General features: G+C 41.2%; 1 protein-coding gene across 11 annotated transcripts; it reads left to right on the forward strand.

Moving 5' to 3' along the window:
* The first annotated feature begins 730 nt into the window (after positions 1-730).
* LOC110621197 lies at positions 731-5,622 on the forward strand. 11 transcript variants are annotated; one of them, XR_006351750.1, is made up of 5 exons: positions 747-1,455; positions 1,898-1,967; positions 2,067-2,558; positions 2,876-2,960; positions 5,362-5,622. XR_006351750.1 is itself a non-coding variant. In XM_021765359.2 (4 exons), the coding sequence occupies exons 1-3, from the start codon at positions 1,123-1,125 to the stop codon at positions 2,114-2,116; spliced, it is 453 nt and encodes a 150-aa protein (XP_021621051.1). In that variant the 5' UTR covers positions 731-1,122; the 3' UTR covers positions 2,117-2,158; positions 5,362-5,622. The 11 variants fall into 11 exon arrangements, 7 of the variants coding, with proteins under 7 accessions (XP_021621051.1, XP_021621047.1, XP_021621048.1 ...); XM_021765359.2 differs by lacking the exon at positions 2,876-2,960 and having other exon boundaries at positions 731-1,455; positions 2,067-2,158; XM_021765355.2 differs by lacking the exon at positions 5,362-5,622 and having other exon boundaries at positions 731-1,455; positions 2,067-2,158; positions 2,384-3,107.
* The last annotated feature ends 14,756 nt before the right edge of the window (positions 5,623-20,378 follow it).

Here is a 20,378-nt window from a genome sequence, read left to right on the forward strand (position 1 = left end):
TGCGATCTATGAACTAAAAAAGATAGATTTTAAACTTAATACTTTTTTTGCCGATACTGTCTTTCTTTTCTTTCTTTCTTTTTTTTTTTTTCAATACATGGGAGGGAATAAAACCCAAAAGAACAGCATAACAGTAATCACTCTAGGCACAGTCCCATCTGAGAATATCAACCACTTCATCAGATGGAGAAAGTAATTGGTGAAACCCGTAAACCGAAGAGAGTTATACCTGTTTGACCTTTGCGGCTCTATTCCCTAAAGCCAAAGCTCTGGTAATTTTTCCTCCCGTAGTCACAACAATGATGCAGGTTAATTGAAACTTCTCTAATGCATCGACCCGAGTTAAACACTCTCATGGCCTCCTTTATCTTCAGTATGTTTATTAATCAATTTTATTGCTGTATTATGGGAGGTCTCTTTTCTCTAACCCGAGTTATTGTTTATGTTTTTTTTTTTTTTCGAATATTATTTATGGTTCTTGGATCTTTGGTTTCCCGTAGCAATATGCTTTGTGATGGCTGTTAAAAACTCAGCGGACGATGAGTTCCTTTTACTGCTCGGTGTTGGCTTCTTGCCCAGGCGGCACCGAGATCTAGCGTATTCTTTCCATTGGCTGATGGATTTATAAGCCTTTGAGCCTTTTATGTATTTTGGGCCTCTAACAGCCTTCCTTTCCAGTTTGTTCAAATTATCTGTAAAATTAGCAACAAATCAAACAAGAGGTGCCAGGTGGGCCCTTGACGAACTAGTCTCTTTCCTTCGGCGACAAAAGTCAAACTTAACAGGCCCAAAACCCCCGTCCCTAATTTGATCACTAAACGACACCGTCTTTTTTTTCCTTCTCTCTCGCGCCCCGGCTTTGGGTTTAACCTCTCGTGTTGTCTACAGTCTCTACCGTCGGCTCCGTATTTAAGGCTGCTTTGTGAGCTTTGTTCCCCCATTGTAAATCCTCCTTTTAATGGCATAATTCTTAACCATATCTCTCCAGTCTCCACAGAACACAACAATATGACTCTCTAGATAAAGAAGGGGAAAAAAGTTAAGATTTTTAAACGCAAAAGAGAATTTCCGATCTTTATTGTATTTATTCTGTATATAGAATCAGACTGGGCTTCGAGTTTTATGGGAAAATTGCTTGCTGCTACGAACGGGATTCACAGTATCGCGAAGCATCTAAAACCCTCAAAACACGCTAAACCCACATCGCGAGTTCAGCACCCAGGACGCGAGGACGAGTCGAAGAAGATGGAAGGCAGCACTGATGTGGACAACATCAACAGCAGTAATAATAGCAACAGCAGTACACGCCTACCGCTGTCAGATGTTGTATCGGATTGTGTGAAGAGGTGGTTCAAAGACACCCTTAGAGAAGCCAAGGCTGGTGATATCAATATGCAGGTGTTGGTCGGTCAAATGTATTATAGCGGATATGCAGTCCCTAGAGATGCCCAAAAGGTAACCTTTTGGAGGTTGTTTATTTTCTTAATTTAATGGGCTTATATTGCTCTCCAAACACCCCCTCTTCCCCCACCCTTCCACAACTCAGTTTCATAGATTTTGGATGGTTTTGTTCTCTTTATCTGTAATTTATAATGATCGGTTTTTGTTGCTTGGATTTTTGGTATTGGTGGTTGAAAAGATGCAACGAAAGAAGCCGCTTAGTTGTGGGTTTGATTTCTTTAGGGATTCAGATAATGAGGATTGAGGATTAATAACTTTGTATACTTGCAGTGCATAGGAGCGATAGGGTCATAGGTTTTCATGCTTTTCTTGCAGGGCTTATAGGATTAATATCGTTGTGTACTTTTCATACGCGTTCCTACATCCTTAATTATTGTTCCCTTCGTCTCTTCATTTTGTTATTTATGAGATTGGGGTATAATTTGTTTGGATCTAGGGAAGAATTTGGATGACAAGGGCATCAAGGACTAGGACTTCAGTTTGGAAAGTCAGCGATAAGCATCCAGGTATACCTCTGTCTGTATCATCTTTATCGTCAGTTGCAATCATTAGCATTATAATGATAGCCTCAGCTTTGCATTTCTTGGTGGGCAATTCTTTATCAGGTTATAATGCAAGTGATTCAGACTCAGATGAATTGAGGGGTGATTCTTAAATTACCAAATTGGTTTCAAGACCAAAACAATTGAAATGTGAGGTGGCATTCATCTTTTTTCTTGGACTTTTTAATTACTTAATTTGCATTATTTTTGGAGTTTCTGTTGGTCAATCATTTATTCGTAGCAACAGATTTTTAAGCTCGTGACATATCTTAGGTGTTATTCATGCTGTCATTTGTGGGGTATTTTTTCTCAGCATTCGTCACTAATCACAAATCCATTGCTAGCCATGCTCAATAAATGTCTGTTGATTTTTTTTTTAGGCCAGCATGTACTCAGAATTATCCATTTCCTTAGGTACACATGTGGAGGTTTACCTGCTTTTTAAATGCTTGCTTTGATCTCAAGTTCTAACGCTGAAGAGGAAGTGTTGAAACTGATGGCCATTCTTTACCAAGGCCTTCATAAAGTGACATGAAAATTGATGTGGGCTGTCAGGTATATCTAGGATATTTGTATCCTTCTACAATTTCAAAATCTGAAAATGAAATCACTTAAGAATTGCAACTGATTTTAAAAGGGGTTTCTTTCTTTTTTCACCTTTTAGTTTAATCCAATAATGTTCTTCACTTGTCTCCGGTAGAAGATGTTCTTATAGTTGACAACATGTGATTTAAGTCAGTAAGATTGTAGAAAATGAGTGTCAGTCTTCCTTACTTTTAACCTGGCCACTTGCCTATTTAGAATTGGATTGTGTGGGTTTCTCGAAGTGTTTACTTCAATTGTTTCCTGTATTTAACTTACTATTTAATTAGGGCGAGAGGGATCTTGAAAGATGTTGAACAATTTCCAGTTTCTTATAAGATGCAGGCATGCAGCTGATTTGCTTGGAAGTGGAAGGTTTCACAGTGAACTCTCTATATATTAATGCTTCGTGAAATGTTTTGTGACCTTTCTTTCTTGGTGTTTTTAGCTCCCTTTCATCATTCTTTCTCTCTGTGCATGGCCGGCAATTGCCTGTTTTATTGAAGTTTTCTTTTGATCTGATATTCTTGTTTTACACGTGCTTTTAGTTACTGCTGCTGCTTTGTCTATATATCTATAACATATGGTGCTGAGCTGCTCCAGTATACATTCCATAATTCATCATGTCTTAGTTACTCTGCATATTTAGCATCTGCTATGTGGTTTTAAAACAACAAATAACTCTAGTTTGTAGCATCGGTCGGTTGCTTGATCATTGCTGATATAATTCCATGTTCCATAATTATACATGAATATCTTGATATCGTAAAATTCAATAGTCAACAAGCAGAGCAATATGTTAGTAAAATGAAAATGTTACAAAGATGGGTGAGCGGCAAGAGATAAGTATGGGATGGTCAAGGAGAAGAAGGTGTTTGTAGGAAGTGCTAAACTATCTACGCAACCATGATTGTTGATGAGCTTGTTTGCTGCATCTCAGATGCAAGCGTTGGGCCGCAACTGTATCTTGATAAGTGTTGGTGGAGGAGAGTAGACCACTACTGCGGAAGTGGCCTTAGATAGAATAGACGGAATTTTTTTTAGAAAAAATTAGGTTAATTGAATGATATGTGATCTGCAAAATGCTTGTTACCTATGGTAGGACAACATAAATAATATTGGATGAATTATACTTTAGTTAAATTATACTTTAGTTTCTTAGTTTTAGCGTAATTAATGTATTAGTCCTGATTTTAGAATTAAACACTTAAATTTTGAGTTTTGAATCCGTCTAAATTGGACATCCTTCTTTCCATAAAATCAGAAGTTAACAGTAATAATTAATGAAGGTGATAGATTCATATGAAGGTGATTCTTTCATAAACCAAAATGAGTTGCAGAACCACCTATTAAAATTAAAACTATAAAACTAAAATCACAAATCTAAGAGAAGCTAAACAAGGTACATGTACGAGATAACAACATAAATGACTTCAAAAGTTTCAGAAGAGGCTATCGAGCCTTATTTATCAACTCTTGAGAAATCATTCCAAAGCAAGACCAAAATATCCCAAGCACAAGTTGACATGGAAGTCAATATTTTACAAAAGAATGCAATTTGAAAAAATTACCGCACGAAAATTTCATCAGCAACTCTAAAAGAAAAAAAAAAAGGAATATTACTTCTTAGTCCCTGAGGTTTAACGTAATTAACACTTCTGTCCCTCTATTTTGGCGACCCAACACTTAAGTCCCTCACTTTCTCTTCCGTCCAAATTCGCAGTCCTTCCGTCCATTTAAACCGTTTGGTCAAAGAGTCAAAAGTGAGAGGTGATAATTTTTTCCAGAAATACCCTTCTCTTAATGTGAAATTCCTTTTTTTTTTTCTCTTTCATGCTTTCTCTCTCCAGTTGCAGAAGAAGAAGAAGAAGAAGAAGAAGAAGAAGAAGAAGAAGAAGAAGAAGAAGAAGAAGAAGAAGAAGAAGAAGATTTTGGACGGAAAAGAAAGTGAGGGACAAAAGTGTTAATTACGTTAAACCTCAGGGACTACAAAGTAATTTTCCCAAAAAAAAAAGATGATGCAGACCCATAGTTGATGCAGCTAGCCACAAGAGATATCACTGTAGACCCAATTTAAAAAAAAAAAAAAGACATAAAAGAGCTACCTTGAGAAAATTGAGAATTGGGTTCAATTCTTAATTCCAGTCTTTTCAAAGTTAGGAGTAGATTGGAAGAAATTTATTAGAGTTTGGAGGCTTTAAGAACAAGGGAAAATGCTAGGGTCTTCATGTCTGGCATGCTCATAATTAAGAGTGCAGCTTGAAGGAAGAAAAGTAGGTGTAGGAATTTTGATTTACTTATAAAATGGGTGGTGCAGGATGCTTTGGAGAAAAAGAGAATTAAAGGAAAGTTTGACAAGGCATAGGCTTTAACTTTGAAGAATGCTAAAAAACCTTCGTTGATTATTAGAAGGATTGGGTTTGGAAGTAGAGAAAAAGCAATTAAGGGAAGTAAAAGAAAATGAATGAAATTGGGTTAAAGGCTAGGGTTTTCACTTAAATTAAAACATAACTAATTTAACATGAGCTAACAGAGAAAATTGACGAACCTTTAATTAATCTCGAATTCAAAATTCAGAAATTTAATTATTTAATTTTAAAAATAAAGAGATTGATTCATTAATCATGTTAAAATTTGAGAATTAAAGTGTAATTTACGGTAAAATATTTTTGCCATTGTTGAAATAGTTCTATCTATGACCATATGCCTACCGGCTACAGTTGAACAATTGCATTCTGCCTGATGTGTTGTTACCTTTTATTTGTCTGTTTTGTAGGGATGATCGAATCTCGCTTGTTTCCCCTCGATCTCTTCCCCCTTTCTTTTCCCTGCTACCAGATTTAGTTTCTCTCGGGTGTACTTTTGTGTTGAAGCTTTTATCATGAGAATAAGTTGTGACTTCACTTGCCCTTTCAAGACAATCTATGTGGATTAACATTGGATTGTTATATTCTTTTAAAAGGTCGTCATGTATACAAGTCTCTACTTGTTTGACAAAAGTGATCCATGTCTATAGATCGGTATTTTCTTGTGAATGTGTCAATGCCTTCACTACCAGCATCAGCATCCACTAGAACTACAAGTAACTGCCCAAATAGTATCTTTTTTAAACCATTCAAAATATAACTAATTTACTAATTTATATACTTAATCATTCAAAATCTTGAATTCTAAACCTTAAATCACAAATCGAAACTATAAATCTTAAATCTTGCATTCTAACTTTGAATTCTAGTCCCTAACCCTAAAACCTAATTCTAAATCTAAACCTCTAACTTCTAATTCTAACTCTAATTTGTAATCCCCAACCCTTAAGCAATTAACTTTCTATCACTTGCAACAACCATTATTTATCATAAGTGAAGACCGCTATTGGAAGTTCTACTTTTAGGGAAAAGGTCTCAATAAATTGTCTAATCAACAATCTGTTTAACAGATGTATAAAGAAAAAAGTCTCAATAAATTGTGTAATCAACAATTAAAACAGATGTATAAAGAAAAAGGGGATAAAAGAGGTATCCCTGGAAAGTGGAAATATGACATATGCATGAAAAAGTAGGGTTTATGTACGGTTTTGGGAGTTTTGAATCGAGTTGAAAAATTGTATCGAATTGGAATTAACAACGATGGTGTAAAAATTGAATCGTATCGAATTGGCTCACAGAAAAATAAGATTAAAACAGAGTGCCGATCTCAAAAAAAAATAAAAAAAAGCTCGGCACCCCTAACATTTAAAGAAAAATAAAGCTAAAGGCACAACGCCGTCCTCGAAAAAGAGCCTTAGCTCATAGAGAAGTAAACCCAAAGCAAAATCAAAATAAAATTAAGGCCCATCACTAACTTCACAAACAAATCCGCGAATGTCAAAATACAAGTAAAAAATATAACTTGGGAGTAATATGAACTAAGGGAAAGGGCTGTATGAAAACTAGAGACAATAACAAACAAAAACTCAGCAAGGGAACAGAAGGAACAAAATACTAAGGCATTCGATAAACAAATAACAAAATACAATAAGTCAGACGCTTTAAAAGCAAAATAAGCAAATGAGTAACCAGCCCAACATAGCTCGCCGGCCACATATATAAAAACAGTCTAAATATAAATAAAATTTAAATAGACGAGGGAATGAAAGCGGACAGATGGAAAATAATAGAAAATTTTAAAATCTTATTAACGATTGGAATTGGTTACAGAGATAGCAAGGGAAGGGGAGCAGAGTTGACTAAGTTATTTACAAGATTATTATTTATAGAATTCCCCCCTATAGTCTAGAAGGCAAAGGAGGAGAGTTCTTGGAAAAAAGGGTTATCATCCTCTCCGTAACAGACCTCCTCACCATTAGAGTTCAATTCAGGGGTTTGCAGATCAGCCAACGGAGCGGAGGGGGCATCCCTAGCTGCTTTAAGGTCCTGGTTGAAGCTTGAAGCGAACATATGGAAGGCCTCTTTGTATATTCTCTCTTTAACTTCGCAGAGGCCTTATACTCCTCGAGTCATGCTTCACAGGCCTATTGGATTTTCTCCTTCAACTTTGCAGAGTCCTTGTACTCCTATAACTGCTCCTCACAAGCCTGTTGGACTCTGTTCTCTGCAGCCTGGGCATCCCTCAACAACAAAGTATGCCTCTCCTCTAGGGTAGAGACCTCTTGACGGAGTTATTGCTGCTGAAGTCGGAACTCTTCCGCTGCCGAAGTCATGCGCTTCAAGTCCTCGATATATTTATTAAGCTCCTGTTAGAGGACAGTAGCACGAACTAAAGCCTTGTTGCGCTGGGCCCTGACCTCGTCTCGTTGGCGACAGGCCTCCTCCAATGTGGACAGTTGTGCTAAGGCTTCCTCTCGCTGAGTCTCCACCGCAAAAGCCCGTTGGAAAGCCCTAGTGACTTCCTCTCTCATCTCCCACAGCTGTTTGGTAAGGTCCTCGATTTGATTTTGAAAATCGATGATGTGCCCGCGGGCCTCACCAGTCACAACTGTATTCTCCTCCCAGCATACCTCAGCGATGTGCTGGTCCATTGAGCTCTGTAGAGATTGGTCCTAGGTATCAATTTTCATGAACACACTCAAAGCCTACCACAAAAATAAAGTTAAAAAAAGCCAAAAGAACAAAAATACTCTCGAGAAGGATAGACAACTCACCATAAGGAGCATCTCTCTCACATTGTCCCCAAGATCCTTCCGGAATCGCGAACTGAAGACCACTTGCTGTCTGGTGGAGGAGGCCAGATGGTTGACAAGAGCAAGAAAGTGGGGATCAGAAGCATCTGAGACCTCTACAAACATCTTCTCGCGCAACATCTCGGCCACAGAAGCCAAAGTAGACTCAACAGTTACCTCTGTGGCGTTAACCTCAGCACATGCAAATTGACTCGAAGCAGCACATGAACAAGATGGAATTAAGGGACAACATTCGAGGAGTCACCCTAAAATGACGAAAGACCTCAATGAAGAAAGGGGTAAAAGGGAAGGTCAACCTCAAATCGTACTGTTTGACAAAAAAGACTAGGTTGCGCCCTTAATGGGTGTCTATTAGACCCGTCGGTGGTGGGTAGGGGAGAACAATCATCTCATTAGGAAGGCCTGCCCTAATCCTAGAGATGGTGGTATCAGAATAGTCACTGGAAAAGTAATTAGAAATAGAGGAAAGGGTGATAGAGGACACCAGACCCACTACATTGGGAATTCTAGCAAAAGCCATAAGAAGAATATGACGTACCTTGGTTTAGAAAGGCAGGAATTACAGGGAAAAGAAAGGGCAAGATAGCAGAAGCAATATGAGAGCACAAAGCAGTAAGTGAAATCAAAAGTGTAAGTTTGAAATGGGTAAAGGCAAAGGGGAGACGTTTTGACAAGAACTCTCCTAGAGCTCCGCAGTAATAATTGGAGTTTTGAGATTTATCCCCTCATATTAATGAGCAGACAAAGGGGCACTTGATGATAATTGGGCCCCGGATACCCCAGCCATGGTTGAGCCCGTGTTGGAAAGACCATGCCTCAACTCTATTAAGGCCCAACAGTTAGGTCTGCCTTACATATAAGCTCAGGACTTGCTTGGACAAATCAGACAGGGCTCGCGCCTACATGTGGAAGTCCCAACTCTATTAACCTGCTAGACTCGTGGGGCAGCAGATCCTGTGACATCCGGGATCATGTCCACATGGTGTTGGATGAAATTAAATGGCCGCTTGACACTGAGAAAGAAGGCAGTACGTCCATACGCACGTCAAAGCGTGACTATGATGGGAGGTACAGGCACAGGACGACGGTTACACATCACTAGAGGACAAAGGGAAAAAGGAATAAAGGAAGCAGGGGGAGACAAACCAGACCAAACTTACCAAAATACACCTTAAGCCCACCTTTCACTGGATCTTAGAACATCACAGGGCAAATGACCTTTGTGACCTTAAATGGTCCTTTCCAGTTTTCTCGTAGCTTCCTGGGTCTGACACTGCCACCTATTACGTTTGCTCTTTTGAGGACCAGGTCTCCCACATTGAAGGCTCTCGGCCTGACTTTGCTGTTAAAAATTTTGGATATTTTGTTCCTGTATGCCGCTATTCTTATTGCAGCTTTTTCCTGCAAGAATTTAGCTTGGTCCAAATTGAATTGCATTTCCTCAGGGTATTCCAAAATTTCAAGATGTCGTGTTCTGAAGCTGTTTACTTGTATTTCTACAGAGGTGACAGCTTCTGCCCCATATACAAGAGAGTAGTTATGTATTCCTATAGTATGTGAGGCAATTCTTAGGGCCAACTACCGTTGGCTCAATCGAGCCTTTCTTGAGCTCCTGTAATATAGTCCTGTTTGTGACTTCTGTCATACAATTGGATTGGGGTGGTAAGCTGAACCGAACCTCAAATCGATCTCCTATTTTTTGCAACAGTCTTTAAACTTGATGCTTGCAAACTGAGTTTCATTATTGGTAATCATTATTTTATGTATTTCGAATCAGATGAATATATTTTTACTGACAAAATAAATTGCTTGTTGGGTAGTGATGGATTGTACTGTCTCAGCTTCTGCCCATTTACTGAAGTGGTCTACTGCCACGATAATAAACTTTCTTGATCCAGACGTCTTAGGGAAAGGGCCCAGGATGTTTATCCCCTACTGAAAAAAAAGGCTAGAGACTTCCGATGGCCGCTTGTATTTCTCCTAGTGTCCTTGGGATATTTGCATATACCTGGCACCTTTGGCACTTCTGGACCAATTGCTTCGCATCCTTATTATTGTGGGCCAATAGTATTATTCTCTGAATGTTTTTTGGGTGATTGTTTGAGCTCCTTCATGACTCCTGCATTCACCTTCATAGATGTCTTTTAGGATTTTCAAGCCTTCCTCCTCCATAACATATCGACTATGGTTGTGTGGTGGACCTCCTGTATAACCAACCATCAATTAGTGCATACTTAGAAGGCTTTTTTAATTATCTGTTTGGCTAATAATTCATTAGTTGGAAGATCATCTTGCATCAAGAATTTGTATACGGGCGTCATCCATGACTCTCTTTCCTCTATGGAAAAGACTCTTCCATTTCTGTCGCCGGAATGTGCAACTCCTCAAATTGGAATGGTTAAGTATTGTTCACTCGTCGACGCCATCTTGGCTAATAGATTCGCCTCTTCATTGTTACCTCTGGCCACTTGGTGAAGTTTGCAGCTACCTTGTTCGTCCTTGATTTCCTTCATTATGGACCGGACCTTTCCCTCATATTTGACGAGGTTTAGCTCTTGGACCGTGAATTGTCCCTAGTACTGATTGACAACCAATTGTGAATCGCTAAAAATAATTGATTTTTTAATACATAGCTCCTTGATGATTCTTAGGGATATTATTACTGCCTCGTACTTAGCTACATTGTTGGTGGTTTTGAAGGTGAGCTTTGCTGCATACCAAAATTTTATGCTGGTTTGGGATTGCAAAAGGATTTTGATTCCTACACTCCCTGCTCTGCAAGCTCCATCTACCCAAACTTTCCATTTTTCTATGGTTGCCTTAGAGGACTCTGAGAGTTCCAACAGTGGAGTCATCTTAGCCACAAAGTCAGCTAGGACCTCGGCTTTCATGGCCTTTATGGAAATATACCTGATACCGTAGGCTGATAATTTTATCGTCCAGGTGGACAACTGTCCTGTCAGCTTTGGTCTATATAGAATCTTTCGCAGGTAGGGGTGTAAACGAACCGAGCCGAGCCGAGTTTTGAAGAGCTCAAGCTTGGTTCGTTAAAATTTTTTCGAGCTCGAGCCGAATTTGAGCTTTACTCATTTCGAACTCGAGCCGAGTATTAAGAAGCTCAAGCTTGGCTCATTTAGCAAATGAGCTTAGACGAGTCGAGTTTTTATCGAGCTGAGTCGAGCTTTTATCGAGCTTAGTCGAGAATAGTTCACGAGTAATTTAATTTATTTACATATATAATGGATTTTAGTTTAAAACTAATAAGTTTAGGACTAAACTAATTTTAGTTAAATAAGTATATCTACAAATTAGCACGTAAACTTATAAAGATGAGCTTTTAAATCTTAATGATCCAAATATATGCAAGTTTAAGAGTGTAACTAAGCTATATAGAGCTGAATTTTAAAAAATTTAGATTTGGCTAATGAAAGTATATGCAGGGTTTGAATTTATTTCTCTTATAATAGTAATTTCAGTTTACTTAACGAGACTGTTCACGAGCCTATTTGCGAGCCTGCTCATGAACTTAGAAACGAGTCGAGCTCACGAGCCTTAACGAGCCGAATACTATGGAGCTCAAGCTTGGCTCGTTTACCAAACGAGCCTAAAAATTAAGCTTGAGCTTGGCTCGTTTAGAAATCGAGTCGAGCTCGATCGAGCTTTTATTGAATCGCACCTCGAATAGCTCACGAACGGTTTGGTTCATTTACACCCCTATTCGCAGGGGATAATCGGTCCTAACTTCTATGGTGTGTGACTCAAAGTATGACCACAACTTTATAGCTGACATGAGTACTACAAATGCCAGTTTTTCAAGAGGAGGATAATTCAACTCTGCTCCTTTTAAAACTTGGCTGGCATAATATATTGGGATTTATTCCCCATTGCTCTCGCGAACTAGTATCGAGCAAATTGTTTCCTGCTTTATAAACAAATATAGAAATAAAACTTTGCATTCGATAGGCGGGCTTAGCAATGGAGGAGAGGATAAAAATATTTTTAAACTTTCAAAGGCCTCTACGCACTCCTTTTTCTACTCAAACTTATCTTTACCTTTCAAGGTTTTGAAGAATGGAAGACACCTTCTAGCTTAACAAGATATAAATTGGCCCAAAGCAATGATTGGCCCCATTTAGTCTTTGTATCTCATTGATGATTTTAGGTGCTTCCAAGTTTTGGATAGGCTATGATATTCTCTAGATTCACTACTATGCCCCTTTCTGAGATGATATATCTTAGAAATTTTCCAGCCTTTACCTCGAAGGTGCACTTTTCCGAATTCAGCTTCATACCCGCCTTGTCCAGGATATCAAAGACCCTTCGGATATTCTTCTAATGATCGACTTTTAACCACCATGTCGTCGACATATACTTCGACGGTTGACCTCACTATATCCTTAAAGATTCATGACACCGGCATTTGGTATTTGTCTCCTGTATTTTTTAATCCAAAAGGCATAATCTTGTAGCAAAAAACTCCCTCGTTTGTTATAAATGCAGTCTTTTCTGTGTTCTCGATATCGATCATGATTTAGTGATATCCCGAGATGGCATCGAGGAAAAAAATCACAGCATGACCTGAGGTTGAGTCCACTAATCTGTTGATGGACGAAAAAGGATAATGATCTTTCGAGCATGCTTTCTTCAGGTTGGTTAAGTCCACACATATTCTCCACTTTCCATTAGCTTTTTTTACCAGAACCACATTGGCCAGCCAAGTGGGATACTGTACTTCCTTTATTAATCTTGTACTAAAAAATTTATCAACTTTCTCTTTGATCACTTGATGCATCTTTGGTGCGAACCTTCTTTTCTTTTATTGGACTGGTTTGGCATTCTTGTCAATAGATAGCTTATGAGTAATAATGGCCAGGTCTACACCCATTACATCTTTTGGAGACTAGGTAAAAGTCAACGCTTGGATTTTCAACAATTCTACCAGACGAGTCCTTATTTTACCGGTTAGTGCTGTGCTGAACCATACATTCTGCTCCTTTTCTATCTGGACCTTCTCTACCGGGTCAGTTGTTTCTAGCTTTACGTGAGATTCCGATTTTTCCAGTAAGTCAATGGGCATGGTTGCTTTGCCAAGGCTTTTATTCGGTATCCGTAATCTTCTTTGGCTAATCTTGGATGACCTCGGACCACTGTTATGCCTCATAAAGTTGGAAGCTTAAGACACATAGCATCCATGTTAATAATGATACTGTGGCAGTTTAGGATTGGACGGCTGAGTATCACATTGTATGCAAATGGGATGTCTACTACCACAAACTCTGCGTATAACTCTCGCCTATATCTCTCATCACCCAACACCAGGGGTGTAATACCCGGCTAGAAGTCGGCATCAGAATTCCTGTCGTCCGGTGGACTCCGGGGTGTCGGACTTCTAGAGGAGGGTAGGCTTTATGTTTGACTAAGGGTTATGATGTGTTTTACTGTTTTACTTAAGTTTTGAGCTAAAATGACCCAAGGCAGAGGAGCCAAGTTCGGCCGCCGAAGGTAAGTTCGGCCGCCGAAAGTGCTCAATGTTCGGCTTCCGAATTCAGGTTCGGCCCCCGAATGTTGCATGGTTTTGCATGCGCTTCGGCAGCCGAAGCTGAGTTGCTGAGCCAGCAGTTTTGTATCCCTTAGTCAGCATTTTGGACAGGTGTAATCACCAGATCATGTCCAGAAGGTGGTCACGTCTCCCATGTTTTATTTGCTCAGTTTGAGTAGCTCATGCACGAGTTAGCTTGTGTTCAACAAAGTGTGAGAGTTTGAAGCAAAAAGGTGAGGGTTGAGAGTTCGTAAGGTTGAAGAAGAGTTGATCTGTTTTCCTTGGGTTCAGACCGTTCATCTTCCTGTTTATAGAGGTAAGGGAAGATCCAGACCTTGTTATATGTTTTCTGAAGGTTTTATGGGGATTAAGGAAAGAGATGCATGCTTAGGGTAGTCATGGTGGTTTTGATGATATATGGATGTATCCATGTTTATGTGTTATGTTTGATTTGTTGTTTGGGGTTAGTAGATAGTTTTGGACCCCTGTGAACATATACTTATGTATATGAGTGTTGAGGAGTTGATATATGCATGTTTGGAGATGTTGAAGGGAAGGAAGAGCTTGGTTTGCCGTCGGGCTGAGTTCTGGATGAACTCAGGTTCGGCAGCCGAAGGTTCATTCGGCCGCCGAACCTCTTGCATGGTGGCTTAGGCTGCCACAGCTTGCCCCCGCGAGTTTTGCATGTTCGGCTCTGTTTGGAGACTTCGGCCGCCGAAGGTGCCGCCGAAGGTGCTTGAGTTTCGTCTCTGGAGAAGACTTTCGGCCGCCGAACCTGCCGCCGAAAGTGTTCTGTCCAGCTTTCCTTTGCATGCTTTGCATGAGGTGTAGAGTGAGTTGAAGGGGAGTTTTGGGAAGTTTAATAGAGTTGGTCAGCAGTTAGTTTGGTCCCTCATGTGAGTTTATCTGTACCTATACAGACCAGAGGAACCAGAGAGAGCAGTAGTGAGTACTGCCCAGCGTTTTCAGAGCCTGCAGAGTCAGTCAGTCCAGTTAGCCAGAGGTGAGTGGAACTAAGCTTAATTCTTTGAAATGACTAATGAAATGTTTTAGCATATCTCATGCATCATGATTATGCCATAGGTTGATTGCATTAGTATCCACGAATACGTTGCATTGCATAGTTATCTGTTGATGTGAGTAAATGCTGAATGATCCAATAGTCACAGACAGGAAGTCCAGGAGCCTTTGACTACGCCCTGGCAGGTATAGCAAGTCCAGGAGCCTTTGACTACGCCCTGGCAGGTATAGCAAAGACCAGGAGCCTTTGACTATGCCCTGGCAATGGTAAGTACAGAGGTGTTATATACACATATACATATATGACAGGAAGACCAGGTGCTCGATTCTACGCCCTGGCACAGAGTTACTGGGACTATGTGGTGACAGGTTTACTCTTGATGTGGTTTATCTGTGTTATGACGCATTTCATGAGATCATGTTTTACTGAGATCTTTTACTGTTCTACTCACTGGGCTATAGAGCTCATCCCACTCCCTTAACCCCAGTTTTGCAGGTTCAGTGTTCTGTGTACAGGGACAGTTCAGCAGCGTACAGAAAGAGTAAAAGAGCTTGTAATAGTATAGAGTGGACATGTAAATTTTAAAGAGATGTTATAGTTGTGTATAACGTTAGAGTTGTGCTTGCCTTAGTTTTGTTGTGTTGTAAAGCTTTTGTTACATACATGATCTGTATATGTATATATGTTTTATCACCAGGCTTAACAGGTATGAATTAACCCATCTAGAGCAAGCTCTAGTCAGGGGTACAGAGTACAGAGTACAGAGTACAGAGTACAGAGATAGTGCATGCACAGGTTAAGCCTTGGTTCAGCAAAGAGTTTTATTTTCACAGAAAATGTATGATCATGTATGAGTTTTACAGGTACACAGAGAGTATTGCAGGCTTGCTACGGGTTCTGGCGGCCTTAAGCCGACCTGAATCCTAGCGCCGGTGACGGTCCATTTTGGGGTCGTTACAAGGGGAGGTTGATGGTGTCCAACACTGCCATGGTCTTGTCTCTTAATCCTACTAGAGGATAGTGTAATACCCTGCTAGACTCAGGCATCGGAATTCCTACCGTCCGGTGGAATCTCGGATGTCGAAACTCTCTAGAAGGGTAAAGTAAAGGTTTTCTAGAATGTTTTTACATGTTTTTATGGTTTTGATTAGAAAGGATTTGAGTTTTGAAAGAAAAGACCAAGGAGCGAAGAACCCAGGTTCGGCTGCTGAACCTCAAGTTCGGCCGCCGAACATGGGGCTGTTTAGAAGGCATGTTAGGCTTCCGAAAGTGGCTTTCTTTCGCCCGCCGAATCTCAAGTTCGGCCGCCGAACATGGGATAGTTTAGGGGGCATGTTAGGCTGCCGAAGGTGGTGAAGTTGTGGAAGCAACTTAGGCCGCCGAAGGTGGTTGACCGACCACCTATAAAAGGCCCTCAGACCGAAAATGGGCGAGTTTTCTCCCCATTCTCGAGCTAAGAGTTTTGAGCTTAAGACTAAGTTTTGGAGCTTGGAGACCCAAGGAGCTAGATTTCTCCCATCTCCAAGTTAGGGATCGCACCAACCCTCGATCTTCAAGAGGATCGGACCTGAGGAATCGAGGTGTTCAGCAGTGTTAGCTGCTTCAGAGTTAGTCCAGAGGTAGCCAGAGGTGTAGAACACAACTCTTTTATTTAAAGCAAATTAACTTTTAAGCATGTCCATGCATCACGATTGCCATGTTTATAGGTTGTTGCATTAGAATCCACGAATATGTTGCATTGCATTATATGATGATGTTATTGTGGATGGATATTGGATGATCCTCTAGCCCTCAATATGATATGATATGACATCAGACTATATGATATGACATGAGATGGTATGATATGATATGAGATGGAAAGACCAGGTGAGGCCGTATCGCCCCTAGCACTATGTTATATGTAAGAGAAGACCAAGTGAGGCCGTATCGCCCCTGGCATAGTTGGACTGTAAGAGAAGACCAGGTGAGGCCGTATCGCCCTTGGCATAGTTGGACTGTAAGAGAAGATTAGGTGAGGCCGTATCGCCCCTGGCACAGTTGGACTTGCTATGATATGTATATGTAAGAGAAAACCAGGTGTGGTCGTATCGCCCCTGGCACGGCTAGACCTGGTACGTTATGCAGAGGGGTATTGGTGACAATTCCATCCTTGATGCGATTTGTTTGTGATGTGATGCATTCCATGATAGCATATGTTTTAATGAATTGTTTTATTGTTATGCTCACTGGGCTTTTTAGCTCACCCCTTTCTCTTAACCCCAGTTTTGCAGGACCAGAGGTAGCACAGGGAGTCAAAAGAGTAATGGTTAAGGGTATGTTATAGTTATGTCATGTAACAGTATAGTAGTGGACATGGATAATGTAAAGTGATGTAATGTAAGATAATGTAATGAGGTTTAGTATTGTGCTTGGCCCTAACGTTTATAGTAAATCCCTTTTTATACATTATCTATATGTAATGTTTTATGATGAGTTATGTTAAACCAAGCTTGATGTATGTTATGTTGCCCCATTGGAGCATTTGATGAGGGCTCCAGTGTGGGGTTTTATGTTTTTGAGTTGTGCATGCACAGGTTAAGCTTGGTAAATGAAAGAAAAAGTTTAAAGTTTTATATATATGTTTGATCATGTATGGGATTTAACAGGTATACAGGATGTATGTTAGGCTTGCTACGGGTCCCGACGGCCTTATGCCGATCTGGATCCTAGCGCCAGTAGCGGTCCGGTTTCCGGGTCGTTACAGATTGGTATCAGAGCCCTAGGTTCACATGGTAAGACCTAGAGTGTGTCGGGCTCATAGAGGTCATAGAAGGGCAAGTACAATAGGAAAAATCATGTCCACTAGGATAGAATGTCGAGTCCTGTCTTGATGATGATGTGAAATGCAATGATAAAATGCATGTGCATTAATGATATGATATGTATGTGATGAGGATTCATGTGTTACCACATGGACCATATGATGCTATATTTGTATGATATGCTATGTATGCGATGTGGGTTCATGTGCTTCCACATGAACTATGTGATGCTAATGCTATGAGATGTATGTTGTGTTTCAGAGAAATAGGATGAGAGGCACTCGTCGATCTGCAAGATTGACTGGAGTACCACCAGAGAATGAGGGCATGGGTGCCCATCCCCCAGCATTGCCAAGGGCAATGTCATGTAGATCAAGCAGAGAAGGAACATCAAGGGACCCTAGAAGGTCTTTTGATGTGAGCAGAAGGGGAGCAGTTCAGGGTGATATGTCAGCGGATATGAGGGGATCAGAGGAGGATGAACAGCGAAGAGATGGCAGCTTGGGCATGAGTATGTCAGGAGAGGATATGGGAGAGTCCCAAGGAGACATTCAGGTCTCGGGTTTTGTTCCACCACAGTATCCACCCTACCCACAGGGGCCAGGGTATCCGATGGGGAATGCATCGGATTTCTTTAGCTATAACCCATATCCCACCTTTATGCCCTATCCTTCCTTTTACCCGCCATATCTACAGTATCCCATGTTTCCACCCTCACCCTTTTTCCCAGGTCCAGCAAACCCTAACCCAGGGAATGCTGCGCCTCCTCCTCCATCAGCAGAACCAGTAGTCCAGGATGTCTAAACATCCAAACCTAGCTCATCGGTTGGGGGTAAAGTGAAGATGACGGATTACCTAAAGTTGGATGCCCCCAAGTTCAAAACAGGTGATGACCCTTTTGAGTATCTCAGAACGGTAAAGATGATAACAGATGAGCTAGGAGCAAGCGACAGTAGAGCCATTCAGATGGCGGGGTTCACATTGAAATGCAAGAAAGCAAGAGAATGGTTCAAAAACTATGTGGACCCAAGGTTGGAGAGCTTATCCTGGGATCAGTTTGCCAATGAGTTCGCAGGATGGGCTTTTCCAGACAGTTCAAGGGAGCTTAAGATGATTGAGTTTGAGCAGTTAAGGCAGACGGGGGATATGAGTGTAGATGAGTACACATATAAGTTCTTGGAACTGTTGCCATTTGCAGGGCAAACCTTTGACACAGATCAGAAGAAAGCTAGGAGGTATATCATGAGACTTCATTCCAGGTATTCCTCCTTGATCCAGTCAGCAGAGAGGGAGAGTTTCCATGCGATAGTGGATATAGCCCGAAAGATGGAAGCTAGTGCCATCATCCAAGGAACAGTGAAACAACAGGTGGCACAATCCTCGGGTTTCAAAACCCCGGGGACAGGGAATGTTGATCTCTCCTCTCTGAGTGAGGCTGCCGCAAAGAGTAAAAAGGGGGACAGAGGCCTCAGAAGATCAAAGAAGAGCAAGTTCTGGAACAGGTTAAAGTCTGGTCTGGGATTAGGCGATGGTTCGAGCTCTGGTTTGGATGGTTCCAGATGTACGAGGTGCAGTAGGCCGCATAAGGGAGTCTGTTGGATTGGGACAACAACATGTTTCAGGTGCGGACAGGAGGGGCACATGACACGTGAGTGTCCCACTGCGACCTTTTTGGCACGGTCCCAGCAGACAGCTTCAGACAGTATAGCTTAGCCAGTAGCTCCAGCCACGATGCAGGGCAGAGGCAGAAGGAGAGGGGTAACCCCTTCTTCAGCAGGTTCCCGCGGAGAAGGTCCATCGGCTCCGGCACGGATCTTCGCCATGACCCAGCAGGAGGCTGACACATTGGACATGGTGATGACAGGTAATCTCACTCTTTTATGTTCTGATGTATATGTTTTAGTGGACCCTGATGTTTCTCTTTCCTTGTTGCTTTGAGAGCCGTAGATAGAGTGGGTTGATAGCTTCTGGGTTAGAGTGTTCTCTTTGGGTCAGTGGACCCAAGTGTGATCCATCTGTGACAGAGTCAGTCTGTCAGTATAGTTCAGAGTATGTAGAGAGTAAATGCCTTCTAGCCGACCTAGTGGTTCTAGATTTGACTGATTATGACGTCATTCTAGGGATGGATTGGCTTTCTACTCATGGTGCTACCTTGGATAGCAGAGGCAAGGTAGTCAGGTTCAGAGATCAGGGTGGATCAGAGGTAATCCTTTGAGGGGACAGAGTAGGGATACCTAGAGGTTTGATATCAGCCCTACAGGCTCGTGAGTTGTTCAGAAAAGGTTGTCAGGGGGTTTCTTGCTCTTGTGAGAAAGCATAGCAGTCAGGTTAGGGAACCAGCTTCAGTGCCCGTAGTTAGAGAGAGTTTTTAGATGTTTTTCCAGACGAGCTGTCAGGTTTACCACTTGTTAGGGAGATAGAGTTCGAAATTAAAGTAATGATGGGAACCAGACCCATCTCTATCCCTCCCTTCAGGATGGTACCTGTAGAGTTAAAGAAGTCGAAAGAGCTAAAGGAACAGTTATAAGAGTTGGTAGGTAAGGGTTTCATCCGACCGAGTATCTCACTTAGAGGTGCTTTAGTGTCGTTTATGAGAGTGAAGGATGAATCCTTAAGGCTTTGTATCGACTACAGGCGGTCGAACAAAGTCACTACCAAGAATAAGTATCGGTTACCTGGGATCGACGATCTATTTAGACCAGCTAGCAGGAGTTGGTCGTCTTTTCAGGATAGATCTGAAATCCGGGTACCAGCAGTAAAGGATCAGAGAAGAAGATGTGCCGAAGACGGCGTTCAGAACCAGATATGGGCACTATGAGTTCCTAGTAATGCTGTTCGGGCTATTAAATGCCCCTGCAGCATTCATGGATCTCATAAGCAGAGTTTCTAGTTAGATTCTGAACCACTTCGTTATTGTCTTCATTGACGATACCTTGGTGTATTCCAGAAGTGTAGAGGAGTATGCCCATTATCTGAGAACAGTGTTACAGACCTTGAGAGGACATGGCTTGGGTGCCTAGTTCTCCAGATGTGAGTTTCGGTTAAGGAGCATATCTTTCTTGGGTCGCAATGTGTCAGAAACAGGGGTTTTGAGGTAGATCCCAAGAAAGTTGAAGCTGTAGTTAACTGGCCTAGACCCACCACAGTGACATAGATTAAGAGCTTGTTGGGTTGGCAGGTTACTACAGGAGGTTCATCCAGAACTTCTCTAGAGTTGTTGCTCCTATGACCGGGTTGACCAAAGAGAAAC

The sequence above is a fragment of the Manihot esculenta genome, chromosome 8 (assembly GCF_001659605.2).
Source record: "Manihot esculenta cultivar AM560-2 chromosome 8, M.esculenta_v8, whole genome shotgun sequence".
Lineage (NCBI taxonomy): Eukaryota > Viridiplantae > Streptophyta > Magnoliopsida > Malpighiales > Euphorbiaceae > Manihot > Manihot esculenta.